The sequence below is a fragment of the Vanessa tameamea genome, chromosome 22 (genome assembly GCF_037043105.1).
Source record: "Vanessa tameamea isolate UH-Manoa-2023 chromosome 22, ilVanTame1 primary haplotype, whole genome shotgun sequence".
Lineage (NCBI taxonomy): Eukaryota > Metazoa > Arthropoda > Insecta > Lepidoptera > Nymphalidae > Vanessa > Vanessa tameamea.
The window spans coordinates 2,840,267-2,856,967 of NC_087330.1; the positions used below are offsets into that span (position 1 = coordinate 2,840,267).

General features: G+C 30.7%; 3 protein-coding genes across 3 annotated transcripts in view; 1 reads left to right on the forward strand and 2 right to left on the reverse strand.

Moving 5' to 3' along the window:
- LOC113404557 (histone deacetylase 11) overlaps window positions 1-16,701 on the forward strand; it is a 104,980-nt gene that overhangs the window by 15,537 nt on the left and 72,742 nt on the right. The window lies entirely within an intron of this gene.
- On the reverse strand, window positions 420-10,174 carry Etf-qo (Electron transfer flavoprotein-ubiquinone oxidoreductase). Its single transcript, XM_026645471.2, has 15 exons — window positions 10,061-10,174; window positions 9,580-9,684; window positions 9,217-9,329; window positions 8,838-9,036; window positions 8,553-8,644; window positions 8,297-8,456; window positions 7,710-7,822; window positions 7,100-7,319; window positions 6,684-6,839; window positions 4,877-5,001; window positions 3,908-4,025; window positions 3,506-3,613; window positions 3,199-3,312; window positions 2,287-2,361; window positions 420-1,542 (listed from the first exon to the last, which is right to left on the reverse strand). The coding sequence occupies exons 1-15, from the start codon at window positions 10,092-10,094 to the stop codon at window positions 1,454-1,456; spliced, it is 1,821 nt and encodes a 606-aa protein (XP_026501256.2). The 5' UTR covers window positions 10,095-10,174; the 3' UTR covers window positions 420-1,453.
- The window catches only part of LOC113404553 (malignant T-cell-amplified sequence 1 homolog), a 36,135-nt gene continuing 31,089 nt past the window's right edge, over window positions 11,656-16,701 (reverse strand). The window contains exons 2-5 of the mRNA XM_026645474.2: window positions 14,000-14,152; window positions 13,051-13,151; window positions 12,137-12,338; window positions 11,656-11,808 (exon numbers count right to left, since the gene is read on the reverse strand). Of these exons, the coding sequence (XP_026501259.1) occupies window positions 11,727-11,808; window positions 12,137-12,338; window positions 13,051-13,151; window positions 14,000-14,152 (538 nt within the window). The 3' untranslated portion in view covers window positions 11,656-11,726. The remainder of the gene's footprint in view (window positions 11,809-12,136; window positions 12,339-13,050; window positions 13,152-13,999; window positions 14,153-16,701) is intronic.

The window sequence follows — 16,701 nt, forward strand, 5'->3', positions numbered from 1 at the left end:
GACTCATTTAGGTGCTGTAGAATCCTCTTACAAAACATCCCTTTACTGAATAAGCTGTTAACTGGACGTCTTAGGTGCTTAAAGTTTGACAATATAAATAAAAATAAAATATATTATTGTATGGTCGTTTTTCGACACAGCTATATGATCTATATAAATAAGGTCGAGAATCGATTGACCACCCCGGACCCCAAGACCTAATTTATAAAGTTGAGTCATCAAATAATAAAAAAAAACTTAAGATATCCTATAAAAAAGACACGCCTTTTCTGCAATGCTTGAAAATTTTGAAGATCCTACAAGACCAAAGTTTAGTATAACAAAAGTAGTCAATACTGGATGATCACGCCACAACAAAAAATAAACACAGCAAAATGACACGTCTTACCATGTTTGGGTTGGGTTATAATAAAAACACGTTTATTTAAAATATTTATTTATGATTTTACAACGCATAAATTCAACACTTATTCTAATTGGGATTCTTACACTCGTGCAAATAGCCATTAGGTACCATTCAAATATATATTATTATAAAACTGTAAAAATATATTTTCAAAATACAATAAAATAGTTTCTGTATATATAGATGTCTACACCGTTTTATAGAAAAATATATTTTATTTACATTGTCTATGTATATACAAAAAACAAAACTATGAAGGTATACAAATATCAAGGCAGTAGTCTCGCGGACATGATTATTATGTATAAAAATTACCACTTCCACCTAAATGTTATTTTTAATAAGTATGTAAGAAGCTTTTGTTTCGTTTTAACACCATCTTTTTAGATCTTTTTTTGTTTGTGGTCCTTTTGGAACGGAACACCGTATGACGTCAACTGATGGCAGCAAGTAACGTTAGCAAAAATTATTGAATTTATTTTTTTTACAAAATGAGTACCCAGTTGCATTAGAAAATTTTGCTGAGGAATACTCTATATAATAGATTTTAAAATAGACCACTTAACACAGTTTTAACCGGTCCTATCCTAACAGATATTTTATTGATTTATTATATTATATTGCCAGACTTCAGGTGGCTTTTGGAAGTATAATTTTTTCGTTATCATAGTATGTATATTCACCTAGAACAATGAGGGACTGTCTTTATAACTTTAAAACAAGCTCTAATAGAAATATATAATGTCTCTAATTCTCATTAACTCATATTCATAACACTATATACATTAACTAATCTCGTAACAGAATCAATACACTCAATTTTGATCTTGGAATAAAGTTGCTATCAACTCCACGAAACTTAGAATTAGTTGCCAATTTTAAATTGAAAGAAATCAGGATCATTTTATTTTCATTACAAAAGAAATATTCAGATGCCCCAAACTATATAATTTAACGCCGCTAATAAATATTCCGGTAAATTGGTTTCCCGTGGATATGTATATAACAGCTTCAATTATATAAATAATAAATAACCGGTACATTAGTTTACATGCCGTTGTAAGCGGGACCGCCACCACCTTCGGGGACCACCCAGTTGATGTTCTGCGATGGATCCTTGATATCACAAGTCTTACCTGTAATTTTAAAGAATTATGTTTATAATATTACATGTTTCTGATATTCGGATTTTGGAATAGTTATTTACTGTGAGTAATTTTATACATTATTTACAATAAATAATAAAAAAATATATGACAAATATTAATGTTTATATAACATATTTTTGCCATTTAAATCTTGTATTTAAATTTTATAACATGTTATCCGAGTTTTTATATTATATATGAGTATTATTTTTTATTATTTTTGGTTTTTGAGATTAAAAGTATCGATTATTGAATAAATTTCAAACAAAACTGACCATATAAGATTTTAAATTAACATGGTTATTTTTATTACTATTAGTATTTAAAACGGGACATTTACCATGTTTTTTATTTTTATTTGGTGGAGCTCGATATTTCGACATTATCTACGAATGTCTTGTTAACGAGACTGAAGTTTGCGGGTAGATGTTGACGGCATTAGAAGTGTCCATTTCGGACTACCTCCTTTCTCGTAAGTTTGTTACGCAGCAAACGTAAACGCAAACCCGCAAACTTAACTTACACTTACAAGGTAAATATCCCGTTTTAAATACTGATAGTAAAACTGACCATTTTTATCAAGATACATAATAAAGACTGTATTAAAGATTCTGGAAGTCCTGGAGTATCACAGATGTGTATATACTTAAATAGTTTATGATCCATAAAAAAAAATACTTATATAAATAATCCAAAATCTGATTCCAATTCCCGAGAATAACAAAAACTTACAGTGTATACAGTTTTGTGCGTTGATTTGTAGCCTCTGTCCTTCGCCTGTCTCCATAGGGACGAATTCATAAACTCCTGTAAACAGACGTTTTACATTAGCTTCACATGTAATGTATGTAACTAACAAAGTCTATATATCTATAACCGAATAACCTAAAGAAAAAACATCAAATTATAAAACTGTATGCTTAGGTGCTGACCCAGCACATTCAAGATGGCCTTTGACACTTCAATACTTGCAACATGCGAGAATTAAAAGAGTTAACATTATTAATTAAATCAGGTAATAATAATAATGGTTTAGGTTTTCTCTAATAGGCTATTTGACTGGTTTTTATAATCCTTTTTATATTATTTAGAAGAGGTTAAGGAATCCAGTAAAAGGTTAACAAGCAAGTGACGTCATCATAAACCCGACCAATCAGGAGCGTTTTGTATCACGTGACAAACATTTAAAAAAATGCATTTTTATTAATGGATTTTTGAATAAATTTATTATTATTTTCAACTTTCGTTACTAAATAACCATTTTTAAACTCATAATATATACTGATTACAATAATTGACACTTTATTTTTCGCATTGTCAAATAGCCTATTCTATTGCTGCTCAGATCTCAATTAGCACATAAGCAAATTTATGGAGCCAATTTTAAACTACTTAATAATTATTTAAAATTTTTTTTATGTAACTGTTACTTTACAGACACAAAATAAATCAAATATGATATTTTTTATATATATCACTTTTACTTTTTAATTATTTTATCACCTGTATATATATATATATATGAATTCTTGGCCCTTCTCTATATAAAATTACTAACGTTGATTATACACGCCAGAACGAAACAAAAATGATATAACTGAATATATTTATATTTGTATCTTGAAATTAATAAACTGAACTCACCCGCTGGGCAAAACCTAGCCTCAGGTCCATCGAAGATTCCGAGATTCCTCTTAACAGGTACTGAGTCATCTTTCAGCGTCAAATGTGGAGGTTGGTCCGCTTCGTGATTTGTTCCTGAAGAATAAAATTGTAGCCATATTACAGGGTTTTCTTGTTTCATACAATTTCGTGTGCATATACAAGTGTAAATATGTGAACGTATTTATAAGTGTGAATGTGTTTGCGTCAATACATGTGTGTGTGTTTATCAGATTGTTAAAAGGTTTCACTAATATCACAACAATAGTAAGTAATCAAAAAAGTTTACCAGTCAGAGCAACTGATGACAGTAGGTCAAAGGTGATGACACCGTCCGGCTTAGGATATTCTATTGGTTGGTACTCTTTGGCAGGTTTTAGTTTCGCGTGATCCGCACCTATAATTATAAAAAATAATCCATATTATCCATATTAATATTATAAATGCGAAAGTAACTTTGTCTGTCTGTCTGTCTGTCTCGCTTTCACGCCAAAACTAATGGACCGATTTAAATGAAATTTGGTACACAAATAGTCTAGAGCCTAAGAAAGAACATAGGCATGAGGAATGACGTGTGCATTCATCGTCGTATGCCTAGGTGTCGACTAGTCGGTAAGAATCTACTCCTTATTCGATTGGGATAGGCTATATGCTATAGATTTATATATGTACATATGTATTGAATGTTTACCTCCGTGACTTAAGGTCCATGGTTCTTTTCCACGCATCATAGTGGAAAATGCAGAGTATGCCACACCGCCGTACAAGCCCAATGACGTGTGGAACGATGGCCGACAGTTTCTCACTTGCTGAAATATAAAATATATTCTTTAACTAATTTATCACAATTGTACAGTTTATAATTTAAAGTATTGTAAGCCTATAAATTATTTTATATAAAATATTTATAAATAATCATTTAAGGTTGTATAGCTTTTAGCTATTGAGTTATATTCAATCACAGAATTATATAAATGTGATGAATACTTTTTGATTTGACATTTTTATAATAAAAGTAGAGGCAGAATATTTTTGAATTTGACATGGGAATTATTAATCTGGGTTGAAAAGCGGATAATAATGGATGATTGTAACAAAAACTGGAAAAATAAATATTGTAAACTATATTAAATATTGTTAATTATTTGACATTCCTATTTACTTGAAGCTGGGTCTTCAGTATCATCATCTTTAGTTTATTTAATACTCAGGAACCAGATAGCATAAAAATTTAGATTAAATATTTAAATTTATTTAGCATTTAATTTATTAGCACATAACATTTAGTTTATAATTTACTTATATATTTTTATATGTATATATGCGTCGGATTACTCATTTAGTTTATTTTGCTAATATTGTTTCTGTTACAAACTTCTTTGCAGCCCTTTCAAAGACTGGCTTGTAGAATGCTTTTATATAAAGTATTTTGAATGATATAATGTATAAAATTATAAGCCATCGTAATATATCGGCCCAATTTCTATTTTAAAGCATATATTTATAAAATAAAATAAAGGAAAGTACAGATAAAGTTCTACATGCACTTTAAATGTTATACAGTTACTTTCAATATAAAAAGATTAAAGAATAAACATGGTCCTTCTCACAAAGCCTGGATTTATAACCCAAGTTTTTATAACTCTTCAGTTTAAATTACCTTTAATTCCTTATAAACATATGACTCTCTCAGTTTATCTTCATACGTAGAGGGCGTTACACCCTGCTCGTGAGTAGCCTCTCCTGAGAGAATCAGCTCCATGGCTGACTCCGCTGCTAGCATACCTTAAATAGAATATTCTAGTTAGAAACTATCTTAATTATGGTCGTTTCCAATGGCAGGAGGAGTGAAAATAAAAAAACAACTTTGACGTTGTATTGACGTAAATATACGAATAACAACCGGGAATGGCGGTGTGTGTCAAAACGGATCGCCGACGTCTATAATAATTGGAATCCCAGTAAATTATTCGATTTAACAATTGAAAGTTATTGTACGAACGTGTATAAAACATTATACACGTTCGTACAATAGTGGTTAGAACGCGTGCATCTTAACCGATGATTTCGGGTTCAAATCCAGGCAGGCACCACTGAATTTTCATGTGCTTAATTTGTGTTTATAATTCATTTCGTGCTCGGCGGTGAAGGAAAACATCGTGAGGAAACCTGCATGTGTCTAATTTCAACGACATTCTGCCACATGTGTATTCCACCAACCCGCATTGGAGCAGCGTGGTGGAATATGCTCCATACCTTCTCCTCAACGGGAGAGGAGGCCTTAGCCCAGCAGTGGGAAATTTACAGGCTGATTATGTATTTATTTTATGTAATTACAACATTCCCGTGCCCTCGTGATGAGTGAAATAAATCCTATATTAAGTAACAAAGATGATAACGGCGCTCCTACCAATAGCCGGGCGCCTTCAAATATATGTGAAGTTGCATTTTGAATATGCGTGAAGTTGTAACTGATGTTTGAGAAGTCATTAAATATTAAAATGGACATTACATTATGTATAATTTCTGTAGTGTATAAGATAGAAAATCACATGAAATATCTAAATTTATCATTGGATTATCTCTACTCCTACTGGAATAGCCCGTAGAGGCGTATAGGTGATTTTATTTTTATTTTATTTATTTATTAGATCACCAACAAAATACACACTAAAAACAATCCAGATACATGAATAAAAAGCAAGACTAGTGGTATCTTACTTATAGGTGATAACAGCATGCACAAAATAAAAGTTAAGCGACAACAAAAGGAAGGTAAAAAATGCTAATTAAAGACTATTACAAAACAACAATAAATTAAAATAAAGATAAGAACACAATTAAACTATCTAAACTAACAATTTTGAGCAATTATAGTTAATATTTTATAGTTAATATTTTACTTTTAAATTTTTTCATATTATCGAAAATATCTAAATCTTTGTCTCCGCTTATTGAATTATAGGCTCTCATAATTCTATTGAGAGGGGAGTAATGACCCAAATTAGATTTAGACATATGCTCTGAAAAAATCGTGCGTTTGCTAGTGCGTAATGACTTGGAAGGCGCGGAAATATGTATCCGCGATAATAAGTCTGGACAATCCAAAGTGCCGTTAATCAGTTTATAGATGAACATGTTGTCCAGTAAGCGTCTTCGATCGGCAAGGGTGTTAATTTTGAAAAAGGCTATTCGATCTTTGTAATTAGGGAGTTTTTTTGCTAAGCCAAATTTAAAGCAAGTGATAGATACTTTCATGTAATAAATGTTATGTCCAAGCCCATTTAGGAACATAACATCTCAGTTCACAAGGTTGATGGTGTATTGGTGCAGTAAGGAATGTTTAATATTTCTTACGGCACCAATGCTTTATGCATTAGCCCGCCCGCGTAAAAAAATAAAACGGTCATTCATATTTCAGCTCAATTAAGGCATTCAAAAATCAAAATATATTTTCGAGTTCTTACCACTCTTCATAGCATTATGAGTGCCCTTAATGCGGGGCACATTGAGGAAACCCGCAGTGTCACCAGCCAGGCAACCTCCAGGGAACACTGGGACGGGAAGGCACTGCCAGCCGCCCTCCACGAGCGCTCGTGCTCCGTAAGCTATCCGAGTACCGCCTATAAAATTTAAATTAGATATTTTAATCAATACTAGACTGCTATATTAAATATGAGTAAAATAGTAACAACATTTCAGCATAATATTTTTTTTTAATATTATGAGTTTATGGACTTCTTCCCTTCACTTTTCAAAGGATGTCATCAAAATGTACTGAAGTTTCGCAGTATACTATTACAGCCTACTCTATGGTAGGTACCCAACAGAACAGATTATTAAATATATGACTTTTATTACAGAAAAACATTTCATAACATACCTTCAAACATAGGCTTTATATATGGGTGTAACTTAAATCTTTGGAACTCTCTGAAAGGGCTGATGTAAGGGTTTGTATAGTCAAGTCCCACCACGAAACCAGTTGCAACTAAGGGTGCTTCACCCTCCTCTACATTAAGGTGGTAAATAAATGATCCTCCATATGTGTTTTTATCAAGAGGCCAGCCTATAGTATGTTCAACTAGGCCTGGTTTATGATTCTGAAAATGACATACTTATTTATTAAATTCCATATATAAATTATGGCAACTGAGTTAATAACAAGATACAAGTTTCAATTAATATCATTGGAAGGAATAAGTCAAATAAATTTTAAATAAATCAACTAATATTAAATTGTTATATTAATTAAATTATATCTACATACAAATCAAAATGACTCAATAATCCGAAATTTATATTCTTCAGTAATTCAAAACATGAAATTAACATTTATTACACAATAGTCTAAATTTACAGTGAGTAAACTAAAACTTAAAGTAATTACTCTATCTTTGGTATAAGTTTGAAACATATTGGTTTATAAGTTCTTTGTTTAGGCACTATAATAAAATCAAGGTTGTTATAATATTGTAATTATTACTAATTACCTCTGGTGCAACTTCCCAAAGCTCTTTTAATCCTATGCCATATGACTGTGGTTCGCTTTTCTCTCGAAGGTTGTATTTATTAGACACCATCTTTGTTAAGTGTCCGTGACATCCTGTAAATAAATAGGAGTTTTGAATTTTGTTCTTGTTCATATTTATATTATAAAACTTAAAACTTCATAAAATATCTTATTAATGTAGTATTCTTTGTTATAACTTATTCTAATGAAACATATGCAGCCTTTATATTTTAGACTAGATAGTTGTGAGAGGGTTTTATTTTTAAACTTTTTTTTATTGCATCACAGACTTTCTGTCTGTATATTTAATATCTGTGCTAAATACATATCTAAATACAAATTATCATTCCTGTTAAAGTTAGTATTAAAACATTACTCGAAGACAATTGATGTACCCAATCTAATCAAATCAACTCTAGAACTTCCAGAAACTGAATAAGTAAAATATCTCTTTGGTTTTTCTTTTTTATGTTCATACTCTTGCTTCTCTTAAATTATTTTGTTCATTCTCATAAAACAGCACTAAAAACTATAAATCTATATGTGTTTATTGTTTATATTACTTACCTTCAGCAAATATAGTGATCTTGGAATGAAATTCCATGCCTCTCTCAAACATATCTTTTGGGCTGCCATCCTTAGCTATACCCACATCACCTGTAGCAACTCCTTTAAGGGAACCATCGTCTCGGAATAACAGATCTGCACCGGCACAACCAGGCCACACCTGTGCAGGTATTTAAAATAAATTTTAAATAATAAAAAGCTTTTTATAATGGAAACTATTTGTTTTTAAGTAATATAAATGTTCAATAGCTTTTACCTCGGCACCTACTGCTTCTGCTTGTTCAGACAGCCATTTCACTAAGTGACCTAACCGAACGACATAGTTGCCGTGGTTGTAGTTAGGTAACCCTGAAATAATAGGGTTAATATAAATAAATAGAGCTATTAATATTAATTGCTTTGAGATAGTTCTACATTTCTTGGTAATTTATAGAAAAATATTTGAATTGTATTTATTAATTATTGATTATTATAAATACCAATAAATAACTAATTAATATATGAAATTTAAAAAAAAGTTATGCTTTTTTTTCTAACTCACCAGGGAATACAGGAATTGGAATTCTCCCACTTTTGGTTAAAAGGCCAAACTTATCAGATGTTACAGGTGTGTTCATTGGAGCCCCTTTATCCTTCCAGTCAGGAATTAGCTCATTCAGAGCTATGGGGTCCACACATGCACCTGAGAGTATGTGACCTCCGGCTTCTGCTGCTTTTTCTAATAGTGTTACTCGCACTTCCTAAGCAAATAATAAATTATTTAAAAGACTATCTAATAAATAACTAAAATAAAATAAAACATTAAAAGATAAATTATTTATATAATATATAATACTATTCATGAGATTTATTCAAATACTTGTATATTTTGTCTAGAAGACTTTAATCTCATATCTTAATGTAAAGTCAATCATACATACAGCACCCTTTTCTTCAGCAATTTGCCGAGCCCTGATCGCAGCGGCCATACCAGCGGGACCACCTCCAATGATGAGGATATCTGTCTCCTCTGCCACTCGTTCCATACTTATATCTGATAATTAACATTATTCTCATTTAAAAAGTGTTAGTGATATTTAAAATAATAATCGGAAAGTAATCTTTAGTTTGAAATAGGTGGATGTTTTGATTATTGAAATGAGTGTTACTTTAATCTTTTATTTTAAATAAGCCCCATAAATATTCCAGATATGTTATCAAAGTAAACAATAGATAACTGTTGTTAATTTAATAGCAATGACGTAAAGTTAAAATAATTTAAGCATCTAAATGTTATCAGTTACCTTTCCATCTCGGATCCTTGTCGCGGGGATGAATAGTATAATGAGTCGTTATCTTAGGATAAACATCCGAATAAAGTCTTCGAGCAGCACTTGTTAGCCTCCCCACTATAAATATTGACCACAAATTTCACTTAAAACTGAATTTTACGAAATCAAAATAAACGTATGTCGAATGAACTTTGAACTTCTAAATTTGAAATCATATTGCGTAATGAAACGTTTAAACAATTACAATATAATTGATTCTTAAAATTACTAACACATCAAATTCTTGTTTCAAAATTTCCATTGCACTTCCTTTTTTGATTTTTTAAATAAAATCAAAAACAGCTGACTAGGAACGTCACATATAGATTGGATATAATGAATTACTGAGGGTAAAACGAAATTATTACAATTTTCTACAGAAATAGTTACACATTTTTATTGATTTATTTTTAGTATAAATGTGAGTTTAAGGATAAAAAAAATTATTATTTACCCTGACGAGCCGAACTAACAATTGCTGTCGCCATTTTTACAAAACATACGTTCCGAGTATTTAATTACGTATGTAGAATCGTTAAGTCAAACAAGTATAATCCTAAAGTTTATTTTTAATAATAAATAAATTGCATGTAATACATATTCACTACAAGTTCCAAATTAAATCTTATATTTTCATTACAACAAGTCACAGTGTTCTTGTAATATCAGCGATTAATATAACTTTCAATAAATTACTTATCAATTTGTACGTACGTCGTACGAGTAAATTGAAACGTTTTAGCGCGGCAAATTTAAACTTTAATATTTCATAAAAAAGTACATTATGATATTATTTATGTTATGTACACTTTTTTTGTTTATTAATTATTTGGTAATCTTCTAATAAATTATATAAAAAGTTATTGTAACTATCTTTGATTGATATTTTGAAATAACAATATTTAATTTATTTACTATCTCATACCAATTTTACTATGTTACATTTCACTAATTTTTTATACAGATTATATTATAAGTACCTCTATTAATATTTGTCTCGAATTTTCTCGAACTTTTAATGAATAAAACATAAACACTAGGTAGATACCGAGACAAGTCACCTATAAGGTTATAACATAATTCATCTTAACATTATATATTCAAATATCTTGCCTTTAAGTATTTTTTGTACTTATGTTACTAAAAGAAGACCTATGACGGAGAAACATGTACAATGGCCTGCTTACTGCTAATTTTGGAGAAAATATCCCTATAGGTCGATTAGGCTCAGTCTAGGACGTTAAAACTTGGTAAGGTTTTTCTTTATTTAGTTGTTTCACCCTATGTATAAACTCAATACTCTGTGTCAAAACTCCATTTGAGCATCGTTTATTAAAAGTTTCAGGAAATAGGGTAGCAAGAAATTTCCATAGGCAGCCAAGGTATTATAACCATAGCTCCTGAGTTGAAAGTTATTATAAAACGCCTTTTGCATACGCCGAAAGAGAAAGTGGCCACAAAAAGTTACAGTAGCGCTTGCTAGTCCCTTTAATTTGCTTAGTTTTATAATTGATTGACAGTTTTATTTTTCCCGGGAAATGTTCAGAATACACTGTTAATCGCAATTAATCAAATCAAAAACAACCATTTTAAATACCATTTGCTAAAGTTCGTAGAGAAGTAAAATTATTTATAATTATACATTTACTGATTATGTCAATATCTGTTATTTTAAGAGACGAGATGGCCCAGTGGTTAGAACGCGTGCATCTTAACCGATGATTTCGGGTTCAAACCCAGGCAGGCACCACTGAATTTACATGTGCTAAATTTGTTTATAATTCATTTCGTGCTCGGCGGTGAAGGAAAACATCGTGAGGAAACCTGCATGTGTCTAATTTCAACGAAATTCTGCCACATGTGTTTTCCACCAACCCGCATTGGAGCAGCGTGGTGGAATATGCTCCATACCTTCTCCTCAACGGGAGAGGAGGCCTTAGCCCAGCAGTGGGAAATTTACAGGCTGATTATGTTATGTTTTATATGCTGTTATTTTAAATTACAATGAGAAAAAGTCGACGCGGGACGATAGATTTAAATAAAATACGATTTATACGGATACATTATTTATTGTTATAAAAAAAACCTAAATTATTTTAGAAAATAAGCTGATTATGAATTCACTTGACAGGTTTCATTTGCCACAGACCATCGTTGAGATAATGACAGTTTTCTATCCCCACGCCTTTGTTTACTTTAGCTCTGAAAAAAATAAATATAAAAATTACGTTTTTTTGTATGTAAACATTTCATACTTTTCTGATTCTGAACTTTGGAACTTTGTTTCGAATTGAGGTTATCTTAAAGTAATAATAATACACACAACCATTAATTACAGATTATAAATCAACATATTTCATAACTACATAGTTATACGAACTATTTGATAACAAACTACATAGTAAAAAAAAACATTTTGTTTATTGATCACTTTAAAAAACTGTGGAAATGTGATAAGCCTTTGATTATGATTAATTATATTAGCTATATTAATAAATTATTAAGGAATTAAATATTATAGACATCTTACATATCCTGAGTCGACAGAGAAGTGATGCCCACAGCCAAAGCATGTTGCTTCCCTTCAGCCATCACGGCCACAACGCTGCTTTTTTCGACTGGTGACATTCGTGCCCCTGGTGACGTCAAGCCGGGGCACATTATGTTGGCACCACTCAGAACGAAGCGAATTGCTCCCTTGTCGACTTGTTGCATTGGCAGAAAGAATGGGTCTATAAATAAAAAAAGATACATAAATATTAAATTAATCTATAATTAATATTGTGTATTATACTTTATTACAAAATTTTGCAATTACTGCAAGGATTCTTGAAAAAAATCAAGATTTATATCTTTTGTTGTATGTGTCTTGTCATATAATATTTATATAAAACAATAAATCATTAAGAATTTAATAACACTTATATCATTGTTGCCTGCATGGATTAAAGTATATTTCAAATTAATATGTAATTATACAATATTGGATACTTGGTCCTGAAAGGTATTTTATGTTCACCTAATTAACCATTAAAAATAAATAAAAAATATTCTAGATGGTAATATACAGTATATAGAAAAGTTGATTATTTATCGTACATATTACAATTTTATAAGGTAAACAATAATTAGTTGAAAGTATATTTTTATTATAGTTATAAGATCTATACATTTATTAAAAATGGGAAAGTAACTCTGTCTCTCTGTCTGCTTTTGTTTAGAGAAATCAAATGTACTGTACGTAATACTTATGAAAAAGCATATTTGAATACAGAATATTTTGATTATGCATTTGATAATGTTGTTAGAAGTGAGCACTGTTTCTATTACGTTTAGCTATCGATCCATATAATAACTGTGACCGATGAGTCATAATGATAACGAGATCCGCGACAAATACAGTCATGATGGAAAATATTAATTTATAAATACAGTCGATCTTACACTTGTGGAGAAGTCTCAGTGTTGGCATCCAAGGTCCTTCACGGTGGCGGAAGAACAGAAGTTCACCGGCACTATTCACCATAATTTCAATATGGTCATGACTGAAATTATTTAAAAAAAAAACTATGTACAAAATTATATAAAAATGGACTCTTTTATTCCTTAATAAGATATTTCTATACACCTTAAACTGTGAGAATATATATTCTTTTATTTATTAAAGATTTTTTTTTTAAATATATGTTATTATTATCATCTATATTTTTCTATCTTTGTGCAAAAATAGGTTACCTAAGTACCTATTTTTTATTATAAATTATTAACATAAGAGTAATTTCTAGTGCTAGATTTTTTATTATTCTAGTGATATAACATGGATTATTACTCAATTAGAAGCTTTTACATAAGTAGGTATTAGGTATTTATATTATTGTGCGTCATGGAATACAAGTGACCTCCAAACACCCTCCGTGACGATTTATATCTAATCGCATAACGTGCTACAGTCAGACATTGTAGACTTAAATACAACCTTTGTTTGATCTTTTTTAATGTTTATATTCTAATATATTTAAACAATTTCGTTGCACAGATAAATAAAATATTAAAACATTTTTCAATAAATACTTCTTAAAAGATAAAAATTACATGGCAATGTTACATAAAAAAATTTTTTAGAGTTTGTTACAGTGTTTTTTATTATAAAATATTTTTCATGATCATGTTATGATATACTGTAAATTTATTGTAAAAGACGTAGGTAGTCTTGAAAGTCATTGCAAAATTAATTCAATATAATCTCAAAACAATAGACCTAAGGTACTGAATAATACTATGTTATTGTATATTGTAGCAACATATTTGTCGTATATTTGCCGTACGATGAATGCTGAATGCTAAAAGATAAACTTTTCACATTGATTATAGAATAGGACTGATAAAATCTTACCATTTAACAATTCTGAACGTGTCCTTTTTGGGCAGCACTTGGTCGATGTGGTTTTCGAGATGAGGGTACAGCTCCAAAAGGCGGGAACGAATACCCTTTTGGACCGAAGATTTGAGCTGCTGGACACCAGAAATGCTCTCCTTTTCATCAAACCTAGAATAATAAACATTTTTTTTTTTATAAATATTTAACTATTATTATATATAATATAAACTTAAATTATAGAAAGCAAAAATATCTGACACATTACGGTAACAAAATCTTCCTCTCTTACTACGTTTTTAAAATAAACTCATAGGAAGTATAAAAGATAAAGATTATTTTAAGTCGTCTAGAGCGATCATTCATTATTTCTGAATATCTATTGGAAAGTGTTAGCATGAAACTCGAAACAGTATCTAGAAATAGAACAAAAGTTCTGAAACGATATCGAATTAGAGTCAATTCGTTTTCAATTCAGAACGGCTACCCAACGGTACTCCGATAAATATACACAATTGATTCAATTCAAGCCTCATTACGTTGTTAGCAAACATACAAATTTATCCTTTATCGAAAATATTTATGAATATATTATATGTACATGATATATATCTATTTGTTCGATACTGATTTAAAGTACACTACATTTATAACAGATTCCAATGGCAGGAGGGATATAAACAAATAAACAACTTTAGACTTTCAATGGGCATAATTGCTTGACATCTAAATAATCTATGGTATACGTTTAAGATTCGTAAAAATATTGGATATTAAAAATTTACAGAAGCAAAGCTATTAGAAAATCACATGGAATGTCTAAAACTAAGATTAATATCTTATCTCGTCCTATCTTGAAATATACTATACGTATCATTGTACTGTGAGATCAATTAATGATCGCCCCACATGCCATCCGCCACGGCCTCTGTACATACATAGAAATTACATAGCATGATCTTACATATAGAACATAGTATTTTTTTTAAATAGCTATTGTGATAATTATTGTTTGTTACGTATACATATATTTAGTGCTCACCGTCAAGAAATCTAAATCAATATCAACTTTTACAAGCACTTTTGAAACGTTATTTAACAAACTATAGTGAAGCTACCACCGGATCGGAATGCAGATTCTACTGAGAAGAACGGCCAAGAAACTCAGTAGTTACTATTTTTCAACGTTTAAAAATATAAAGTCATCTTAGTCAAATACAATTATATATGTATATAATATATGCTGCCTCGACAAATATTAGCTCCACGCTTTTTTATCGTTTATACAATATTTTTACAAATGATTTGAATTTATGAATCGGCAAAGTTAAAAATATCTGCGGAATTTTACTATAGAAACGGATACCTTGATACCCCAAGAGGGATTTATTGACTGCGGAGTCGGAAACTTGGCGATATAATCGAAGATGCTACGTTCCTTGTGTCTGTAATTTTATAACATACTATGAATATAGCTATTTAAAATATTCTCAGTCGAATAGAATATGAGGACATGGCATCGAGAAGGAAAACAGTTTACTACAACTAAGGTTAATATGAACTTATAAACTTAGACTTCCACTAGACAGCAACGTCAGGAGGAAGCAGAAAAATAAGGTCCTGATAAATTGATACCGATTCATAATTACAATTATAAACGTAAGTAGAAAACATCATGTCACAGAATATTCGACTCATACAAATTTCCATGATAGACGAATTATAAATACAAATTAATCTTAAAGATTCACTGGTGCTTCCTCAAATTGGAACCAATGTCTTGATATGCTATCTTCGATTAAAGTCCAAGTTTTCTATCGGCATGGTAAGCGCGTGATATGATATTTGTTATGAGATGCCGCAACCGATATATAAACTATTTTGAAACTAGTCGTTACACATATAATGACCAAGGTTAGGAGGTACATATTACTTATACTAATAAATCACACAGCCTATACCAACATCAGAAGCTAAGATAATAACTTTGACATTGAATTGGCATGATACCATTGGTTAAGATCTTGAACAATCCATGGTATTCGTTATGAATTTGCACAGCATATACTTGGTGGTAGGGCTTTGTGCAAGCCCATCTGGGTAGGTACAACCCACTCATCATATATTATAGCGCCAAACAGCAGTACTCAGCATTGTTGTGTTTCGGGTTGAAGGATAAGTGAGTCAGTGTAACTATAGGCACAAGAGACATCTTATTTCCCAAGGTTGGCGGCGCATTGCCGATGTAAGGAATGATTAATATATCTTACAGCGTTGACCATCAGGTGGCCCATGTGGTCGTGCGCCAATCTATATAATATAAAAAAAAACAACATGGCGAGCGTTAAGTAAAATTAAATTGAATAAAAGCAGTGAAGCGGAAAACTGTTGCATTATAAATAATGTTTGTAGTGCATAATATAGCAGACCTAATAGCAAATCGCGTGGAATATGTAAATTTATGGTTTGTTTATGCTTACCCGTTCTTCGATTGGAATAAATACTATTTGATCGTAACGTGAAATATATGTTGTTTGATACTTAATATCAATTTATTATAATTGTGGAGTGGAAGCAATAATACATAAAGTGATTGCTAAAGACGCATTTTAGGTTATTAGGTCAATATCGAGGATCTGCATTAATTTCCTAAGCACGTGTTAGCTATTGCAAAGGCATTCAATGTTCATAGCTTATCGTATGCTTCTTTTGTAAGCGTC